At 49.1% G+C, this 20,207-nt stretch overlaps 2 protein-coding genes across 10 annotated transcripts in view; one reads left to right on the top strand and one right to left on the bottom strand.

Annotated features, from left to right (window-relative positions):
* Window positions 1-8,005, top strand: part of RUFY1 (RUN and FYVE domain containing 1) — a 58,204-nt gene extending 50,199 nt beyond the window's left edge. For both annotated transcript variants that reach the window (XM_039252849.1, XM_039252850.1), the window contains exons 13-18: window positions 104-223; window positions 835-964; window positions 2,296-2,390; window positions 4,755-4,803; window positions 6,283-6,360; window positions 7,395-8,005. In XM_039252849.1, the coding sequence (XP_039108780.1) occupies window positions 104-223; window positions 835-964; window positions 2,296-2,390; window positions 4,755-4,803; window positions 6,283-6,360; window positions 7,395-7,541 (619 nt within the window). In that variant the 3' untranslated portion in view covers window positions 7,542-8,005. The remainder of the gene's footprint in view (window positions 1-103; window positions 224-834; window positions 965-2,295; window positions 2,391-4,754; window positions 4,804-6,282; window positions 6,361-7,394) is intronic.
* A 2,336-nt stretch (window positions 8,006-10,341) lies between these two features.
* Window positions 10,342-19,535, bottom strand: HNRNPH1 (heterogeneous nuclear ribonucleoprotein H1). Of its 8 annotated transcripts, none has more exons than XM_039252814.1 (14): window positions 19,439-19,535; window positions 18,828-18,956; window positions 17,343-17,498; window positions 16,987-17,130; window positions 15,349-15,487; window positions 14,222-14,400; window positions 14,067-14,138; window positions 13,877-14,010; window positions 13,597-13,732; window positions 13,139-13,198; window positions 12,987-13,046; window positions 12,200-12,292; window positions 11,698-11,747; window positions 11,009-11,096 (listed from the first exon to the last, which is right to left on the bottom strand). In XM_039252814.1, exons 2-13 carry the CDS (start codon window positions 18,922-18,924, stop codon window positions 11,698-11,700), a joined length of 1,320 nt encoding a protein of 439 aa, XP_039108745.1. In that variant the 5' UTR covers window positions 18,925-18,956; window positions 19,439-19,535; the 3' UTR covers window positions 11,009-11,096. The 8 variants fall into 8 exon arrangements, with proteins under 8 accessions (XP_039108742.1, XP_039108741.1, XP_039108743.1 ...); XM_039252813.1 differs by having other exon boundaries at window positions 12,957-13,046; window positions 19,439-19,534; XM_039252811.1 differs by lacking the exon at window positions 11,698-11,747 and having other exon boundaries at window positions 10,342-11,096.
* Between the last annotated feature and the right edge of the window lie 672 nt (window positions 19,536-20,207).

Raw genomic sequence — 20,207 nt, forward strand, 5'->3', positions numbered from 1 at the left:
TATGTTTGTATTTACAACCCAAGCCACAAGAACGTGAAAACACGATACCTTCCGTGGCAACGGTGGCTCCTTTCCTTACGCGGATGTGCTTGGTTCGGTGCAGGTTACGGCTGTCCGAAAGGGCCAGGCAGGGGGCCGAGGAGCGGAGCCACCAGCTGCAGCAGGAGCTGGGCGGCCGGACGTGCGCTTTGCAGCAGCAGCTCTCGCAGCTGCAAGAGCAGTGGTAGGCGGCGGGCCGGGGGCGGGGCCGGGCGCGGGGGCGGGGCGTGTCCGGCTTGGGCGTTTACCCCTCATCTCCTGCGAGGCTGGGATGAGGGTATAAGCCTGTGGGTAAAGCCCAGGGATGATTGAGAGATTTCTTTGTTTCACAAATAGAGAACTGGTTCAGGGGTTCGGGAATGTCCCAGGGCCACTCGGCTGGTGGGGAGCGGGGGCCAGTAACTTTCTGCCGCCCCCACCCCCACTGTCCTCTGATGGGAGCTGGCTCTGAGTTGGGAAAAGCAGAACTCGTGTTGCAACCCCCACCCCCCACCCCCCACCCCCGATCTCGCCTCAGTAGGGGATCCCACAAGTGCGGGCCTAAGTGTCTCAGGGCCCTTTTCCTTTCTCTCCGCTCACATGCAGTCAAGTGTGTGCCCACCCTTCTCCCCCCTCGAGGGGTCCCGGCGTCCCCGGTGGAGGGGCAGGCAGTCCTGTTCCTGTGACCGGTTTAGAAGCGCATGTGGCGATGCCGAGTCCAATTCCTCGTTCCGTATGGTGAATTGGGTTGGAGATTGTGCAGTTTCTGTCCAAATCTCCCACTGAGACTAACTCCAGTTCATTTTGGGGAAACAGCTCAAGTCTAGAGAAAGAGCTGAAATCCGAAAAAGAGCAAAGACAGGCTCTTCAACGAGAATTACAGCAGGAGAAAGACACTTCCTCTCTGCTCAGAGCAGAGCTACAGCAAGTGGAAGGATTGAAAAAGGTAAGGCAGGGGTGCCTGGGTGACTCAGTCAGTTGAGCATTGGACTCTTGATCTCAGCTCAAGCCATGATCTCGCAGTTCCTGAGTTTGAGCCCCTCATCGTGCTCTGCGCTGTTAGCATGGGATTCTCTCTCTTCTTCTCTCTGCCTCTCCCCTGCTCGCTTGCTCTCTAAGCAAATAAACGTAAAAAAGAAAGGTAAGGCAGCCGTCCTTGAGAGAAAAAGCTACTAACTAGTGTCTCCAGAAACTGCGGCCACAGAGGCTCCCAGCACAGCCAGAGCCACACCTTTGAGCCGCTGCTCTGAGTGGCCAGTGCGCACACCCACGCTCAGGGATGAGTGCTGTGAACAGAACCTTCCCCACCGTGGGCAGGGTGGGCCAGAAAGTGACCGTGAGGCAGATCTGAATGACAAGCGAGGGACGGCTATGCAGAGACCCAAGCGAAGAACCTCAGGCTGGAAGTGTGAGGGTCTGTCATGGTCATGGAGCAGGAAGAAGGGCCATGAGGCTGAGGCATGGCGAGCAGAAGATGGAAGCATTAGAGCTGAGGCCTTGGGTCGGCAGACCGATAGCGGGCTCCCAGAGCTGCGTGAAGGGATTTAGATCTTATCCTGAGCAAGGTAGGAAGCTGTGGGGGGAAGGGAGGGGTAGCAGGGATGGTACATGGTCCATTTTATCATAAGACTGTCAGCGGCTACTTCGTGAGAATGGGTTGCAGGCTTGCAAGAGAGGAAACAGTAAACGTGAACATCTTCCGCCAAGTGACAATCCACACCTTCACCCCAGAGGGGCCGAGCCCTTCTGCCAGGATCAGGTACCCTGGTTCCCCAGAACTGTGTGGGCCTGGCCCCTCCCCCCAGGAAGCCAACTGAACCAGAACCCCAATGTCTCCCCTTGACAAGACATGTGTCCAGTCCTTGCCTGGAGTCCCCTCGGTGCTCTGGTGAAGGCGAGGCCTGGATCCTCTGGAAAGCATCAGGGAGAGTAATGTTGGGGTGCCAGAATGGCCTCTCTGGGTTCCCCAGCAACTCAGATGGGCAGAGCCTTGTTTGCCCTGGGAGGGGGAGTGTTTGAACGGAGCTGTTTCCTGCCTCACGTCGATGTCCCCATCGCAGGGCCACCCCAGTAGCTCTCACCTTGCAGTCGCCCGATCTGGAGAAACAGGCTGGTGAGAAGTAATCCACGAAGTAACTCCATCTGGAGTGTGGCTCATAGAACAAAACTGATTTTTTGCTCTTGAAAAGCATCATGTCCTGCTTATTGCTGTGATCACTAAACCTTAAAAGAAAAAAAAAATGTCCACGTGTCAGGTGTCTGGTTGATTCGTTTTAGGAGCTGCGGGAGCTCCAGGAGGAGAAGGCAGAGTTGCAGAAGGTTTGCAACGAGCAGGAACAAGCCCTCCAGGAAATGGGACTGCACCTCAGCCAGTAAGACCCCTGTCCCCCTCACCTGCCCCCTGCGCTGCCCCCTGGAGTCACCCAGCCTGCCCACCGTGCCCTGAACCGGTCGTGTTGTTGCGGGAGGGAGGCCTGCCAGGTGGAGGTGAGGCCTCAGGGATGCAGCGCGGATTTAACAAGTCTGTGAAGAAATCTGTCTACTGGGCCGCCTGTCCCTGGTCCCAGGTGGACCAGATCGCGGGGGCGCGGGGGGGGGGGGGGGGCGGGGGGCACGTGCTGGGCCGCAGTCAGACCAGAGCAGGCACTGTGGTGTGAAGGCTCCAGCCTGCCCTGGCCAAAGTGCAGTCACCTCCAGCCTTTCTGGATACTCGCACCCACCAGTCTGTCTCCGCCCTGCTGGCTGCTGTAGGAGTCCAGCACGGGCGCTTCTGTCTGTCCTGTGACTGGACAGCTCTCCTTCCCGGTGTCCCAGTCCTGCCAGGTTGCTCTGGGCAGTCTGTTAGGTCACACTGCCGAGATCAGAATTTGTCCACTTGTGCAATTATTGTGTTTTCTTTTTTAATCTTTATTTTTTGAAAGGGAGAGCATGAGCTGGGGAGGGACAGAGAGAGGGAGACAGAACCAGAAGCAGGCTCCAGGCTCTGAGCGGTCAGCACAGAGCCTGATGCAGGGCTGGAACCCATAACCCATGAGATCATGACCTGAGCCAAAGTGGAATGCTTAACCACACTGAGCCCCCCAGGCGCCCCTGTTATTGCATTTCAAAGCCCCTGGGGAGTTCTTCGCCTTCTGAGTCAGGACTCATGGCTGCAGAGGGACAGAATCCAACTCAAGCTGTCTGATGCAGAAAAAGCCGTCAGGACTCCCTCCTACCTCTGCTGTCCTGACTGTTGCTTCCCCCCCCCACCCCCACCCCTCGAGTCCTCTTCTGGTGCCTGTCACAAGCACGGTGACCAGAAAGAGAAGGGCTCTCATGGCCGGCACAGCCTCGGCTCGGGCTCTGCACTGAATCCAACCCTGACCGGAAAAGGCCCAGAGATGGGGACAACCAGGAGAAGAAACTAGAAACACTGAAGCGGCACACACTGAACAGGATGTCCCTCAGTTGGGCTGTGCAGGGGTTGCTGTGTCAGGACATGTGACACTGGCAGGGATTTCCCAGGAGCTCCTTTGTGCTCCCTCTCTCCCCCCCACCTTCATGTCACCCACACCAGGTGACCGAGAAGGTTCTCCTCAGATCCCTCCACCAGCCAGACACAGCTGCCTGGTTTCTTTATGTCGCCAGAGTCTGGATCCTTCCCAAACCGTATTTCCCGGGCAAGCACTGGCACAGTCAGGACGCCCTCCTCACCCGCTGTCCCCAGGTCTCCCCACCGCCCCCACCCTGGGCAGCTGCCGGTCAGTCTGCAGGCCTGCTCCTGAGCTGCTCAGGGCGGGAGGGCACAGCTTTTTCTAAAGGCCCTGATGCTCAGTTTCCTAATCCTCCCCCAGAAGACTAGCTCGTGTCTCCGGGCCTGACCACTTTGACACTTGGTTAGGCTAATCCAGTGACAGTTTAGGCTAATCTCTGCTTTTAAGGGCTCAGACCATCCCCCCTGCCACGCCCACCCACAATTACAACTTCTTCCGTTTTCATTTTATCTGGGTTAATCCTGCCGGTTTAGACTGTGTTCAGTCCTGTTGTTTATGTGGACAACTAAGGAATTGGTCTTACTCTAATAAGAATGGAGCAAGGGCAAATGACCATGTCTCTGAGCAGAACTGTTCTAGAAGGAACAGGCGGCGGAAAAGGGGCCTGGAGAGCTCTGCAGATTCTGGTTCCTGCGGTGGGGGGACCCCACACCCCCCACTCCAGCACATGCCACACGCAGGAGTGGTTGCCCAGAGAAGCCAGGAACCTGGACTTCTGGGACATTATCCTCAATCTTTATCATTTTTCAAGTTTATTTCTTTTGAGAGACAGTGCAAGTCGGGGAAGGGCTGACAGAGGAGAGAGAGAATCCAAGCCTCATGTGGGGCACAAACTCATGAAGCTGTGAGATCATGACCCAAGCCAAAACCAAGAGTCAGATGTTTACTGACTGAGCCACCCAGGCGCCCATGTCCTCAATCATTAAATAACTGCAGCTATTTCAGTCTTTTGAAACCTTGCAGGCTCAACAGTCTGTTCTTTGGCCACATTCAGTCCACAGGCTCAGCCTCAGTGTGGTAGACATGAGCCAACATGAAGAGGTGGTTCTGGGATGATGAAAAGGTAGAAAGTGTTCTGGAATGACTCGTGTTATGGGACAGCTCTCTCTATAAGCCCTGTCTCCCGAAGCCAGACAGTTGCTGTTGAGAGCCTCTCACTGCTTCTAAATGATTTTTTTTTTTTTTTTGCCTTTTTTTCTTAAGGTCAAAGCTGAAGATGGAAGACATCAAAGAAGTAAATAAGGCACTGAAGGTACTGGATTGTTGATGTTATTAGCATAAGAATCACTGCCCTAGAGCGGCTCTTGGTGGGCTCTTGGTCAGCTCACTGGAATGCCCCCGTGCACTCTTGGGTTTTGTCACATGTCAGGGGAGTGTGTGTGGCTCAGGCTTCTGTGGCGCTCGGAGCCAGGTGACGTGGTGGGAGGTGATGCTGTCCGGCGGCGGGGCCCGGCTCCCAGCTCCCCGGCTGTTGGCTGTAGTTCCGCCCCAAGCCTGCCACACAGGTGCCCAAATGAACAAGCGCAAAGTGGCAGAAAAGAGACCCGGGGATTGTTGAGTAAGGAGCGTGAGACCTCTCCCTGCAAGTGAGGGGCCGGAGGCCACCCTGCTATTTCTGGGGACCATTCAAGCCGTGAGCTGGGCCGCGTTTCTGGACCACCTCAGGGAGGGCAGGATGAGGCACCCACCTACGGAGAGTGGGAAAGTGGGGACCAGGTGACCTGGCACAGGCGCCAGGCTGGCCCACCAGGGTTGGGACAGGGAGCATTCAGAGCAGAATGGACCGCCCACGGGCAGGAGCATCCGGCCTCTCCTGGATGGAGACCCTAGTGCATGCACACTGGGCGGAGGCAGACTCAGCAGCCCGGACTCACACTTAACGTCACGCACCTTCCCTGCCCTTGCAGGTGGGCAACACCTTGGATGGGGTCGCCGTGAGCTGCCTGTCTTCTCTGTCCCTGAAAAACTGCCCAGAAGTGTCCAACAGTGGCAGCTAGCAACACCCGAGGGAGGAGCTGTTGGGCGCAGGGCTGCAGCTCCTAGGGTCACTCTGTCACCAAGAAAGTGACCTCCACCAGAGGCTAAGGAGCCAGAAATGATTCTCAGGCCTTCAGCCCCTTTGAAAACTCAGTCCCTGCGACTGAATAAATTACACCTCCTTGTCGTCCTTTTCCTTTAGAAAGACAGCTTTCAGAGCATCTGCTGCTGTCTTGGCAGATTGGAGACTCCTGCCTCCCCGCCTTGCTCTGAGGGTCAGGGGCTCAGCCTGTGGAGAAGGGCCCATCTCAACAGGGACCGCTGTCGCAGGCCTGGTCTAGCTGGCCAGGCTAGCCCCTCCCCCTCCCACCAGTTCAGCGTGGGGTGGGGGGGGTGGGGACTGTGGAGACCGGCTCAGCCAGGCTCGGTTTGCAGGCATCAGATGCTGACTTGCATTACCTCCGCCGAAGGGCATTTATTGAAAGGGGGGAGGGGGGAGTCTCCAGTTCCCGGGACGCTGGGGAATCAGACTGGAGGCCGGGGTTGGGGGGGCGGGGTGGAACTGCAGGGGCTGGGAAGCCAGGGCCAGAGGACAGCACATGGGCCGCGGTCAGAGCAGGGAGGCCCTAGGAGGCCCCGTCTGGTGTCCCTCCAAAGGTGCTATGAGAGAGGCGGCCGGCCGCTGATGCTGCGCCATCCGAGGTCCGTCAGGAGCCAGGCGGTAACCTGGGATTCTGCACTCTCTCCTGCCCAGGGCCACACGTGGCTGAAAGACGACGAAGCGACGCACTGTAAGCAGTGTGAGAAGGAGTTCTCCATTTCCCGAAGAAAGGTACGTGGGGCTCCCCTCCCACCCTTCCCGTGGCACTGGGCCCCGCACTGTGATCACACTTGCTGGTCTGCTGGCGCGTGCAGGTGGCTTCCCCGCTTGTGCACAGGGCTAGTGTAGGTGCACGGATCACTGTAAGTTCGCTTTAAGCAACAGGACCAACATCTGGCTAAGGGAGGCCAAAACTCTCTAGAGAACCTGTGGGCAGCAAGCCTCAGGACAGGCACCCAGGTGGCACCAAAAGCGCACTGGCATCTGGGCGGGGCCGGTGCCCTGGTACGTCTGTCTCTGCCAGTGTGTAGCCTGCCCTCAGGTTCCAGGAACCTGGAACACAAGGTCCTGTACCTTTAGTCCACCGCTGACAGGGCTTTGGGTGACCAATTTCCAAGCCAAACTGGAAACCCCCACGCCCAGCAGTAGCCCGCCCCCCACTATGCAGGTGCGCGTGCCCGTCATCCCTGCTAACGGCCTCTGTGGACAAAACTCCCAAACCCACTGCCCTGTGGCAAAACAGCCATCCAAGGCTGCTGTTGAGATCCTGCTTTTCCACAAGGCCTGCTGGGGCCTCTGTGTCCCCACCCGTGAATGGCCTGGCCGAGGTCCATTGTCCGGGCCGATGTGGGAGGGCTCCTGGCAGAAGCGACATGGATCCTAGTCTCGGCGTCGTGCCCAAGGTTTAGGCAGCTCCTCACAAAGTAAGACGCCCATCAGGAGGGGCTGGCTGGCTAAAGAATCCTGGAGGCCCGCCCCGGAGCGCAGGGACCGCAGGGACTGAGCCCAAGCTCCCAGCCCCTGGAAGCACGTTCTGAAGGAAGAGGGTGATGCCCGCGCGTGCCCCCTCCACCATTCTGTGGCCCGCAACGACACAGGACCGCAGAAACGAAGGTCTGCAAAGACCCCTTCCAAACGGACGCCTGCATCCGGGGGAGGGATCGTAACGCCTCAGGCAGACTTGCACAGGCTGTGAGAACAGAGCGGGTGTAGGGACGGGGGAGCACAGCAGGCATGCCACCCCTGACGGCCTCTCTGTCCTGCAGCACCACTGCCGCAACTGCGGCCACATCTTCTGCAACACGTGCTCCAGCAACGAGCTGGCGCTGCCCTCCTACCCCAAGCCCGTGCGTGTGTGCGACAGCTGCCACACGCTGCTCCTGCAGCGCTGCTCCTCATCCACCGGCTCCTAGGCCCGCGGGCGTCGCAACACAGCCTCGGAACAGTGCCAAACTCTGTGTGGGTCTCGGGGGGATGCCCAGGAGCTTGGGGAAGCTGGTTTCCCAGGAGCATCTGGAAGGGACGCGATCCTGGTGGGCTGTACACCCAGCATGGCAGCCTGGAAGGTACACGCCTCCTTCCCAGACTGTGTGGAGTTAACCGTCTGTCTGCTAACCTGTCTGGGTTGAAACGCTTCCTTACCACTCAGCTACGTCACTGGCTTTGGCTCCGATGTAACTTCATGATTTTGCTACTGTCATTTTTCACTTCTCAAAAATTGCCTAGTTTTACGGCAGTTGTACTAGTGTAGTGAGCGACCGGTAGTGTGCCCCCTCACTGTGCCTTCCCACCTCAGAGGCCAGAGGTCTGCCACATCACACCCTTGTGAGTATGTGTCTTTGGACCTGCAATAAAATCGTTTATTTTTCACTCCGGTGCAGAGAGCGTAGGTACTGTGTCCGTGTCACCGGGATTGGGGGCGGCCTCGGGGCAGGGACTAAAGGCCCTCAAGGAGGGCAGCTGCCTTTGAGGTGAGCCTGCCGGGTTCCCGTACAGACTGTGCCCAGGCCGTGAGCTGACAACGAGAAGGGCCATTGAGTCCAACAGGCCTGGAGGCAGTGACCTCACACCCCTCACCGAAGCTCAGAAGCTCGTCCTGTATGCAAGTGGACTGCAGAGGAAGATGCCTGTGGGAGGCCCCTGCCAGGTAGTCCTTACTGAATTTCAAGAGTAGGGCTGGGATGGCTGCACTCAGCTGTGGCAATGGGCTCAGCACATGCTCACCCCGCCCCCGCCCAAGTGCTGTAATGCTGTCCGGCCGAGCCTCCGCCTTCTCTCCCACCCCTCCAGAGACTCCCTGTGCTCCCTGCGCTCCCTGCCCAGTCCCGCCTGCTCAGCTCAAGGCCCTGGCTCTCCTCCTTCCTGGGCTCTTACCCTACAGAAGGTTCCCCACAGCCTGGCTCAGAGTCCACACGTGCTGCTCCCTTAAACACAACTGTGGGGTCAGGGGGACAGAGTGAGGTAGAAACCTGGGTGGCTCTGTGAGGTAGGGGCCTATCAGGAAGTAGATGGCAGTGGAAGCAGCGGCCAAGGGGACACCTCCCCTTCCTTCTCTCATTTCATCTGAGCAGCTTTCTAAATCTCCAGCACCCAGAGGTTTCTGAAGTGCTTCTATCCTGAACCACACCCCACACTGATCTGGCAGTAGAGCGGCACCCGGTTTTCAGTGCACCCAATTTGGACTCCAGCTCGCTGGGGAGCCTTGGGTTTGTCACCTCACTTCCAGGCTCTCACGTGCCCACACAGAGAAGGAAGAATTCCAGACTCCTGTTTTGACCACTAAGTAGGAATGTTTCCCACCACTGTGCAGCTCTCTGCTCTTTCCTTCACACCAACTTTCTATTCCCAACCTCCCTCTCCCCGCCCAGAAACAACAGACACTCAGGTGTTACTCACAATAGATCCTCGCGCCAAGTTGCAGTGAGGCAGAACTTTCCTACCCACCTCATCAAATATGAACTCCAGAATCCTCAGGCTGTGGTAGGGTGACCTTCTTGACCCGGGCAAAGAGGGACAGTAGTCTTAAGGCAATTCTTCTCAAGCTTAAGTGCACAGGTCAGGTAGCCAGGGATGGGGGCGCACCTCCGGACAGCACCTGGAGGTTCTGCTCTAACAAGCACCTGGGTGGTGCAGGTCGATGGAGCACAAGGTTCCAACGAGCCAGAATGGTTCAAGACTCCCTTTTCACAAGGCAGACTGTTCTGGATTAGCTTAGCCTTACTCCAGGAAGGGGAAGGGGCCTTTTCTCAACAAAGAGGTTCCTGTGTATAAAACAAGTGAACTGAAAAGCCAGATAAGGAACCCACCCCCCGCCCCCCCCCCCCCAGCCTTCTCAATAACAAAAATAAGATCAAAAGAAACCAAAAAAAACAAACAAAAAACTAAGAAAATGAACAAAAAAAAAAACAACAAAAACCAAAGAAAAATGGCCTCCCATAAAAACCAGGTCTCAAAACCAGAAGACAGGCTAAGGATTCTGGGAACACCGCCCCAGGCCAACTACAGGCCGCTCCCCTCTGCCTTGTGGGACAGCACCGGTTGGTCTGCAGGGCCTCTCGTGTGTTTCTGTGCAATGCTGCCATCTACAGATGCTTAGAAACTGCTAGGATTATAACCAAAGCTCACCCCAAGATGAAAGGGGACAATCTCCAGCAGTCACAAGCAAGTGAAAGTGGCTTCACATCCTCAATTCAGCTGAAGCGGAGTCTGCAGTGTTAAGCATGTACTGAAGGGACGCTGGGAATCACACCTTTTAAGAGGGCTAGCTCCTTCTAGAAGACACCCCAAACCCCACGTAGGCAAGAATTCAGGGATGCCACCAGAACAGGAAGGGCAGCTCCTGATCAGTCCCCTGCTAGCTCTGGCACTTCCTTCTCGGCCATGCCTGCGGCAGGCCTCCGCGGACATGCAGAACATGCAGTGAGCACTTCCGCCTCTCCCTGTGTTTTGTGCAGCACCTAGCGAGCCAGAGGCGGTTCAGGTTAGGTCCTGTGCAGCCAGGCCAAACAGCCCTTCCACAAGGGCCCCATGAGCTCCATTTACCTTCAATTGCACCGGAGGAAGAGAAGTCTGACGACATCTACACAACAGCCTCAACTGCCAAGCCTCTCTGCCACAGCCAGAGACGTGGGCCACTGTCACCTACGCCCCGGGGCAGGAATAGAGCACCAAGAAATAGTCCACATGACACTGAAGCACAGACAAGACAAAGTACAGTTTTTAAAAGGAAGATTTATTTGACAAGTTTCACTTAGCGCAATACACCTAAAAGGAAATCACAATACAATGAAAGATTTAAATCAAGGCCTCAGAATTTCATACAAACACCAAGACCAAAATCCTAAAGTATTGGTATTGCGTCTCAAATTTCCCCCCCTTAACTTAAAAAAAAAAAAAAAAAAAAAAAGCTTAAACTTACGTGCCTTAGGTTATTAAATGAAACTAGAATTAACAAACATGCCAAATGTTTTCACTTTTAATTGTAGACACAGCTCCTATATTGAGTTTTACAAAAAAAAGCATGTCTTTCAACATGCATCCAAACAGTGTTCAATGTAATGTGGTAGAAGAGCAACATTTAACATAATTCAACTGCTTTAACCTAAATACACTTACTGCTTAAGTACATCCTACAATATAACTAGAGAAAAGCTGAAAATTGTTTAACAGTTATAGTTTACTCAGTTGTTACATCCTAGAATGTTTGTGTTCAAAAATACTGAACCTTAAGTCTTTAAAACAATCCTGATTTCCACTTAGAGTAAGCATAAATCACAAGCTTGTATTGCAAAACTGTTAAACTTTTTTTTCTTTAAAAAATGTTGACCAAAAGTCAGTGATCAGGATCAATTACATTCCCCATCCACCACTCATACTGGACATGCTAGACATCCCTCCCATTCCGTTCACTCCCATAGATGCACGGCTTCCACTACTGTAGTAGCTGCTGTTCACTGCTCCTTGGCTGCCTGCAAAGAGATCAAGGTGACAAGTCAGGAGAATTATCAGGTTATCAGTCAAATAAAATATAGCATTCCAAGAAAAAGTTTAAAAAGTATACGAGTACAAATGGCTGCTGTCCAAGTGGCGAGAAGCATGTTTGGGAAAGGGGACTCCCGACTCCAAACAAGTCTCAATTAATCCCTTTTCTCTGCAGTACCAACTTGCCAGACTCTCGTGCTACCATTTAATTGGATGCTTCAGGATCAACATAGAAAATTAAGTTTAAAGGAAAACTAGTGTTTTTCAAAAATTGCAAAATTACTTCATGTCGTTTTTAAAGCTAAACAAGGCATTTTAAAAAAAAATTTTTACCATAAACATTCACAATGTGTCCATCGAATGGCATATATGAATAGGGAGGACAGGGGCAGTCTCTTGCTTTTCCTATTCATGGTGGGCAGGAAGTGAGACGACAAAAGTTGGACTAAAAGGCAACTCACTGTGCCCAAAATGGCAGCCTCCATGGAGTTAAGTCAGAGCCATTGACTGCTATAGAAATAGTGTTATTACAACATATCAGTATTTGCTATTGGGAATTTAAATTATATTTTTTGAGAAAATATTTACCTATGCAATGTTTGATTGAAAATCACTGGAGTTTTCCTGTAAAACTTGGTCTGCAAAAGGATTTTGTAGGGTAAGACTATAATACCAAAATCACCATTCTTTAGACCAATTGAAAAAAAAATCAAATAAAAGCAATCCTAGGATAAAACTGACTAGTAAATACGGTCCTGAACCCAACCACCAGTCTACTATATAAAATTCTCCCTCCATCTAAAATGGATTTAATGCTAACGAAAAGAAAAAAAAAAAATCAGTAATTTTTTAATAAATGGAGGCAGATGTTTTCTGGCTCGACATTATTCCAAGTTGCAATGACTAATTTATAGAACACTTCCCCCTCCCAAAGATTGGTTCTGAAAATTAAGCTATTAAAAGAACAAGTTACATTTGGATCAAAAGCATATTTATTAACCCCATTTTCACCAAAAAGGAGCCTGCATATTCCCCCAACTAAAGAAATCTGCCTAAAACTTATCTCCAGTATACAGAAAAACACACTTACCATATCCACTCATGCTGCTCTGGCCGCCATAGCCACCTCCATAACCACCACTCAGCTGCTGACTGGCTGGGCCGCCATAACTGGACTGGTTTGCTGTTAAGTTAAGAGAACATTAGAACCTTGTTCCATATGTAATGTGGTACCTGGTGGTACCGGGCTTGTAATTCTAAATCTATGATTTTCCAGTCTTGATCTCAATATTACTATAATCTTCTGCCTCCTTCTGCCTATTGCCTATGACCAAAACTACCTTTCTATCGTTATAATAACTAGTCATTTATAAACCGAAAGGCCAACAGTATGCACATCAGCAGGACTAAATCCACATGATTCCATAAAGTAGAGGCATTTTGAAAAGACCTTAGGATACTGCATAACTAGATTTAGTGGGGTTTGACCCCCATAATTTATAGTTAAGGTTATGTCAATACACAGGTTATCACTGAACACCTACTTATGCCCAACTAACCACGCCCAAAAATTTATTGATCCCGTGCTTTTTACTAAGTATTCATTTTAAACTTCTACTTCATAAAGACAATTCAACTAGTTTCTGCCATCCCCTCCCCCAAAAGTACTTAAAATTATCTACAGTTTTATGTAACTCACAAGGATTTTAAAAAGCCACACAATTCAAATCGAAAACTCTTTGCTTAACTGAATTATTGCTAAACTCATTAAAATATAAATTAACTTAACTTATATAATCGACTTATATAGATATGTTTTGGTTTTTAAAAAAACTAACGATATTTACACAAGCCCATGCCTCCCATCATTTGGCTACCATAAGCACCACCGCTTGCTCCTGCTGTAGAATTCAAGAAGAGTTCTACATATCTGTGTTCTGAAATGAGAGAAAAGGCATACAAGGTTAGCTTAAAAAAAAGACACTAAAGTGATATTTACACAAACCCATGCCTCCTAGCATTTGGCTACCGTAAGCACCACCGCTTGCTCCTGCTGTAGAATTCAAGAAGAGTTCTACATATCTGTGTTCTGAAATGAGAAAAAAAAAAGTTTGAAAGTGTTTGTTGGTGAAAGAAAAAAAGTTAAGCACTTTTAAGTTCTTAAACAAGTAGATCTGTGAACTTCAAATTCTTTTGGTAAAAAAAAATCCTAGCTGCTTCTCGGGCAACTAACTGCAGGTTTCAAAAACCAGCCTTTTGATTTAAACATTCATCTACATGAAGTTTGTCAGTTAAGAACATAATTAATTCAAGTTCATGTTCTTATCACAAACCCCTTCCAATCACACTAATTTTTAAAACCCACACTTTTTAAACACAAAGAACTAACCCATTATCACAACAAAATTTCTCATACACCCTTACTATTTCTCTATCAGTGGTCAATCATCTGTAAAGAGATCCCCAATACACTTAAGTCTCACTTACGCATATTTGCTTTGTCTTTTGACATAGCTGCCACAGCATCTTCATGAGTTGCAAACTCAACATCTGCTTCACCAGTTACTCTGCCATCAGGACCAATTTCAATATGTACTCTCACAGGGTTCAGAGGTGAGAAGAACTGATAAATAGAAGGAATTTCAGAGAATAAAGTCAAATCTCTATTGGCACAAAAAATTTATAGCATACTGTTCCACTTAGACTAAGAACCAAGTTTTTACTGCTCTCCTGAAATACACAGCCTGTAAGTTTATCTTACACTTACATTATAAATGTCATTCTCAGTAGCTCTGTAAGGTAATCCCCGCATGTGTACACAATGTCCTGTTGTGCTCTGGAAAGTAGAGCCACCATCCCCGTATCTGTGATCAGACATTCCTGAAAAACAGTAATTGAGGTCTAGATGGACAAGAGTGTAAGTATCCTTCAGTTGAGAAATTCAATTCTTACCTTACCTCTTCCAAATCTATCTGACCCAAATCCATAGCCATCATTATATCCATTATAATCATCATAGCCTCCGTAACCTGAAAGACAAGAAGTACAATCAATCCAATGAAAACAGTTACACAAGGAACAGACCTTGTGATGCCTGCGTATTCTGACGTACCTCCTCCATAAGCACCACGTCTCATGCGTTCAAAGCCAGCTCCTCTGCCAATGCTGTTATACCCTCTGCCAGCTCCAGGTCTGTCATAGGGACCTGGCCGCTGCATGGCCATAAGCTTTCGTGGTGGATCATAGTGAGTTCTAACTTCAGCTCGACTGCTCTTAAAGATTTCGATATACCTAAAGCATTGTTCACGAAGGAAGGGGATGGGGAAGGGAGAGAAAACATTAGTTCATTTCATACAGGTATTTAGTTACACAAGAAAACAATGTAGTCATAGCCATGAAACTGACTAATATTTAAAGCCAGATTTCTTATATTTGCATAGGCAATGACCAGAAATTCACTCAATTGTAAGATTTAATGTAAACTATATTTATAGAGTACAATTCACTCCTCTGAGGCAGAGAGCCCAACCTTAGGGGTAGAGAGGAGTACTATAAATAAAAGTGTTTTAGGAGGGAACGAATTCCACTCAACTTTCAACATTTCATGTCTTAAATCCATTGGCAGCATGTATAGCAAGTGGGCTAAAAAGCCAGCCTCCGCCAACAGTCTAGCCCACACTACACATTTCCTTTCGCCAATAATACCCCAAGCCTATGCTTTTAGTAGGAATCAGCATAGGTAAGCGCATGCTTCAATGAAAAATAGTCACAAGCAAAGAGAATAAAACCTTTTGTGACAATTTCTTGAAAGCTATGCTTATTAATACATATGCAGAATATTTATACAGCAAGAAAAAGTTTGTTGCATTTCAACTTTAAAAACAAGATCAGAAAGTATCACATTTTCTTATGGTAATATTAATTTACTAGGTGGGTGTTATTACAGCTAAAGCCAGGTTTGCATTAACATTTTTTAAAGCCATAGTCTCTCAACTCTATTGATTAGCATTTGGAATCTTACAGTATTGTAAGGGAGACCAAATTAACTGGGGACAATTTTAAAACCTAAACTGTTGTCTGAATGTTTCATGGGATTTTAATGTAGGAATTTGGAAATAATGGCCAAACATCAATTAACTGGGACTCGAAAATAGATTTCTTTCTTCTAAGCAGAGAGAATATGGATTTAATTGTTTACCATAAGAAAAGTGACAAATCCAACCAACCATCCATCCCCACCTGTGCCCTATTCTTTCCTTGTGTTTCTTTAGAGCCTTTTCAGCTATTTCCTGTGAAGCAAACTGCACGAAGGCCTCCCCCGTACTCCTCCCCTGGAAGTCCACCGGCAATGTTATCCCATTTGGCACGATTTCCAACCCTTCAACCCAAGGACAAATAACCCCAGTAGGGGGGCAATATTAACATCACAAGCCCAGAAATGATTCTTCTTATAGCTTTAAATAAACCAGAATTTTAACTTTAGGTGAACGGTATGCTTTCAACAAGTATTTTTTTACATATGCATTGTAATATGAAGTTCCATTATTACAAAGTATTAACTCAATTCTTAACACACCCCATGGCACAATATGTAAGAAAAAAAACATGAACACAGGATGCATTAAGAATTCAACAATTAACACACTAATCTACGCAAATTAAAGATGAGAATTACACAAAAGTTTAATAAAGTTTCAAGCATTAAATACAACAGTTACTCTACTTAAAACACACCTTTTACCTCATTTTATATTTCAATGTTCTAAGTTAGTGGAACTTCAACTTTTAAAAAATTACACATTTACACATTTTAAATACAAATTGAAACATTGCTTAAGTCATATAATTGACAAACATACAATCTAAACTTTTCAACAAACAACTGATCTACACAGCACAATCATGCACTCTTATGCTCTAACAGTAGTATGATTCACTTCTGGAAATTCCGTCTATGAAAAATCCTTTCCGTGGATACATTCCCAAGCTTACAAAAAGGGCTTAAAGCACTTTCCTAGAAGATATGAAATTATGTTCATATTTAACGTTGACAGATAGCATTCAATTCTCACCAATTTAGACAAAAACAATCAAAACAGACTTGATTTCAAGAATTCTGGCAAAATATTAGGACTTGATACACATCTAAGTCAAGATTTTAATACATACTATACTGAACCATGAAAGGATTTCTTAATTCCACTTATCACGAGTATTAAAATAGTATTTAAAATATATGATCTAACATTCTGCTACACATGCAATTTTATCAGCTCTTCAGCATAAAAACATTCAAATACTTTAGGCCCAGAACAATTTCAAAATACTTTCTGTCTTTCAGACATTGAGACTACATTCAAACTACTCTTACATTAGACTGACTTTAACTTCATAATTCCCTGGCTAAAACAACCAGTTGCTTCCATAAATTATTTTTCTCCCCCACTAAGAATTAGGCCATTAGAGACATTTCTGGGCCCATGACCCAATTTGTCTTAAAACACAGGCACTTGCCATAAATTACAACAACCTAACTCATACTAATCTAATGTTAAGGGATCTTACCTTTAACTTGAAGTACATTGCTGAACAGCATTGTGAGGAAGTAGTTAAGCTGTTGAGGACAATCCTCAAAGATCTACTCTGAACTACAATACTAAATATAGGCAAAGTTAGCATTTTCAAAGTACTTAATTTCCACCTTTAAGATGGGCTTAAATTATTTGAAGGTCTCCAGGAAGAAGAAAATATTTAATTCACCTGAATATACTCACACCTGTTTAATATCTAAGCTACTCAACTTTAAGGTCTATTAAATCACATGTTGCCAGAAGCTAACCAGAAACTCACTGCTCAGTAACAAACACAACTACATACCTGAGAAGAACTGAACAATTTCTTCCTTGCTACATCCAAAGGGGAGTCCTCTAAGCCGTACAAAGCCATCATTGGCCGTGTCAGGACTATTTGGACCAGTATGCTTCAACACCCAATCCATTTCAACGTTGTTTGACTTGAATACTGAAAGAGGTGCTTAGAATTAGTCAATTTTGGAAAGTCAGGGAACGAAGTTCAGACTTCCTGGGTCTTTAGATAATCTAGGAAGAGCTGCCATAAACTCCCTTAGATGACCATTTCCATGCGGTCAAATACCTAAAATTCAGAAGGGGTAAGATAGAGCTCTATGTGTTTAATGCTTTTATTTACTGTTACTAGGGCAACATAAATCAAACCTTCAACATATCTGTGTCCCATAGTTTCTCTGTCTTTTTTCAGGGCCAATTTGACTTCATCTTCTGATTCAAGTTCAACAAAAGCCTCGCCACTCGGTCTGCCTTCTCTGGTGTAGATGAAACGAATACCTTGAGCCCCATTTTGAATTTTGCAGTCTGGAAAGAAAACAACCGTTAATACAGAATTTAAAACTAAAAAAAAAAAACCAAACCACCTCTGGGTGATACAGATGAAACGCCTATGCATGCCTCCGCTACAAAGCGGAGCTTTTGCAAAGCCTAGAATGGGCAATATTAATTACCAAATCCCAGGGCCTCTTTTCTAGTACTTAAAGCAGTTAACTTCTCCCAAACTTCCTTATTCCCTAGATGACATATTCCCATTATATCAACAAAATTCAAAATCCAAAGCAGTTTTTTAACAAAATCATTTCCACGTCTTCTCCATTAAACATTCTTTGTAATCTCTCATAAAGTCAAGTCTGGACTTTGTGATTTTATGGCATTTTCTGAGTACTGTTTCAAGTTTTGGTCTGGGGCACTTGGTTTTACCTTACTAGCAGCAACATTATAATTTCTCCTGCGAATCCAAATTTGCAGGGCCAATACTCACCTAAGTGGGGATCAATGTTAGCAAGTTAAAATGCTCCAAGTTGCACAGCTGAAGCCAAACCCAGTCTTGCTCACCGCAAGGTGGCTTCCAGTGTACTTGGTTCTCGATTTACAGGTCGTTTTCCGTTACCCAGGCTAAATTCAGATAGTAAGTCAATACTACAAGTGTCCTTCCAAAACCTGTAAATTTCTTCCAAATACAGCTTTATCAGTCTGAACTCACACTAGCAATGAGAACAAGTACATTTTGGTAGAAATTATTCAGGAAACCTACATACTGGGAAAGAGCTATGTAGACAAGAAAACTTCCCTGGGCTTCAGGGTCCTGAACTGTAAAGTGAGCCAGATCAAGATCTAGAGGAGCAAGAACTCTTCACAATTACCAAATCTTGATTAGGAAAATTGTCTGAAATTAAGAAGTGACATTTTAACTTTCTCAAGTCAAATGCCCTGTTTTAAGAACATAACCAAAATTGGAAGTTGCTACACTTCAAGGTTTTGCAAAATATTATTGTTTGCCCAGCTACTGAGCAATTTTCTCAAGATGAAAAGAAAAATCCCATTTATCCCTTCGAAACGATAGCGGTAGAAAGACTGGTGCTTAAACGTAGGTAAAGCAAACAAAAAAATCAGCCAGAGAGGCCGCACTCCCCTAAGAGGGCTCGGAGGGCGGGCGGGGCTTTCGCAATTTCCATTGCGTAACAGCGGCCGGCGGGGCGCGCGCAGCCCAGCGGGAACGGCTGCCGCCCGCGCCCCGCCAGGGGGCGCCTCGGGCCCGGCCCGCCCCGCCCAGCCCCGGCACGACCGCCTCCCGGCCCGACTGTGCGCCCCGCGGGCTCTGGCCCCGAACTCCCGCCTCCGCTTCAAACTCACCAGAAAAAAAGCGCTGTACTTCGTCTGCCGAGCAAGACCAAGGCAAGCCCCGGACCTTCACCACGAATCCCTCTCCGCCTTCGGTGCCCAACATCATGGTCTCTTAGTGGGTCCTGGCGTCCAAACAGACTGCAAGGCGACGGATGAACGTCAGAACAGGGAAATGTTAAAATTCAACAGCCCTCCGCCCTCGAGGCACCCGACGGTCCGCGGAGCCCAAATCAGAGGCGAGCCCGTGCGGACGCCCGGACCCCAGCAATTCCAACACTAACACCTTCTTGGCCAGCGGCCGGGACCCCGAAGCCGCTGTGGGAACCAGGTACCGGTGTCCCAAGCCGAGGGGGCCCTGGCCTAGCGCCAGCGTGGAAGCAAGGAAATGGCGGCGGCCGCTTCCGCTCCGCCTCCTCCGACATCTCACACAATAGAGTCGACACGGCCTGCAGGCCTCGGCGGCCCCGCCGCTACTCAGCGAACTGCTCTTAGCTTCTAGTTGCAGCCCGCACCTTGCCAAGGCCCTCCAGGCTCTACCGAGGGCTGGGACCAAGCAGTCCTCGCAAAATTGACATCCTCGGGGGCCGCTAGGTAGCAAACACAGAAGGACACTCACTCACCTGAACACACCACTTCGGCGTGGCTGAGAAGAAATGGCCAGCAGGCGCCTGCGCAACCTAAATAAGGCCCTTTGAACAAGCTCTGCGCACGCGCAGCTAGGTGCCCGCACCGCCCCCTTGCGTCACACAGAGCTCAGACGCATGCGTAATTTCATGAGCCGGGCTCCCTCTAGCTAGCATATTATTACGCGCATGCGTCTTGGGCTCATTTTTTTCCCCCTCCCACCTCCATAAACCCGCTGGGCTTTCTTGCGCTTGCGCCAATCCGCGATTATTGAACTTCGAGCCTCCGCGGTTTATGATCTAGTTTCATGCGCATGCGTCTTCCTTCAAGCCGTTCTGTCCCCTTACCCGCCAGAGTGGGGGAGGGGAATGGCGGCAATCAATTCCCTGTAGTGACCGTATGAAAGGTAGTCCCGAGATCTGGGTTGTGGTTCGGGGGCTATGTTCCTATCCCTACCCTAGCCTGTTATCCGCGCACCGGGCTGACCTGAAGGGGCAGCTGCTCCCCGCTCTGGCGCCGACTGTACCCCTTTTCTCCCCAGAGCCAGTTTATGACTACCTGGGGGCTACGACACGGGAAGCATGTCCAAGACGTTTGTGCCTCCTCTCCCCTTACCTGCCACCGTCGGGCCTGAGGCCCGGACCCGCGCGAGGTCCCCGTGCGCGTGCCTCAGTCCCGTACCCGGCTTTTGCCCTAACGAACTCGCACCCCCGCAGACACCACCACCCCCGCCCCCGCCCGCCGCGGCGCCGGGTAGGAAGGCCC

Source organism: Hyaena hyaena, unplaced genomic scaffold (genome assembly GCF_003009895.1).
Source record: "Hyaena hyaena isolate Hyena2069 unplaced genomic scaffold, ASM300989v1 scaffold_428, whole genome shotgun sequence".
Classification (NCBI taxonomy): Eukaryota; Metazoa; Chordata; class Mammalia; order Carnivora; family Hyaenidae; genus Hyaena; species Hyaena hyaena.

Coding starts and splice junctions, on each gene's coding strand:
- HNRNPH1 (XM_039252810.1), bottom strand. CDS start 18,924: ATGATGTTGGGCACCGAAGGCGGAGAGGGATTCGTGGTGAAGGTCCGG. Junction 14,139..14,221: donor ACGTGGTGCTTATGGAGGAG/GTACGTCAGAAT, acceptor CTTGTCTTTCAG/GTTACGGAGGCTATGATGAT. Junction 13,733..13,876: donor CTGAGAATGACATTTATAAT/GTAAGTGTAAGA, acceptor TCTATTTATCAG/TTCTTCTCACCTCTGAACCC.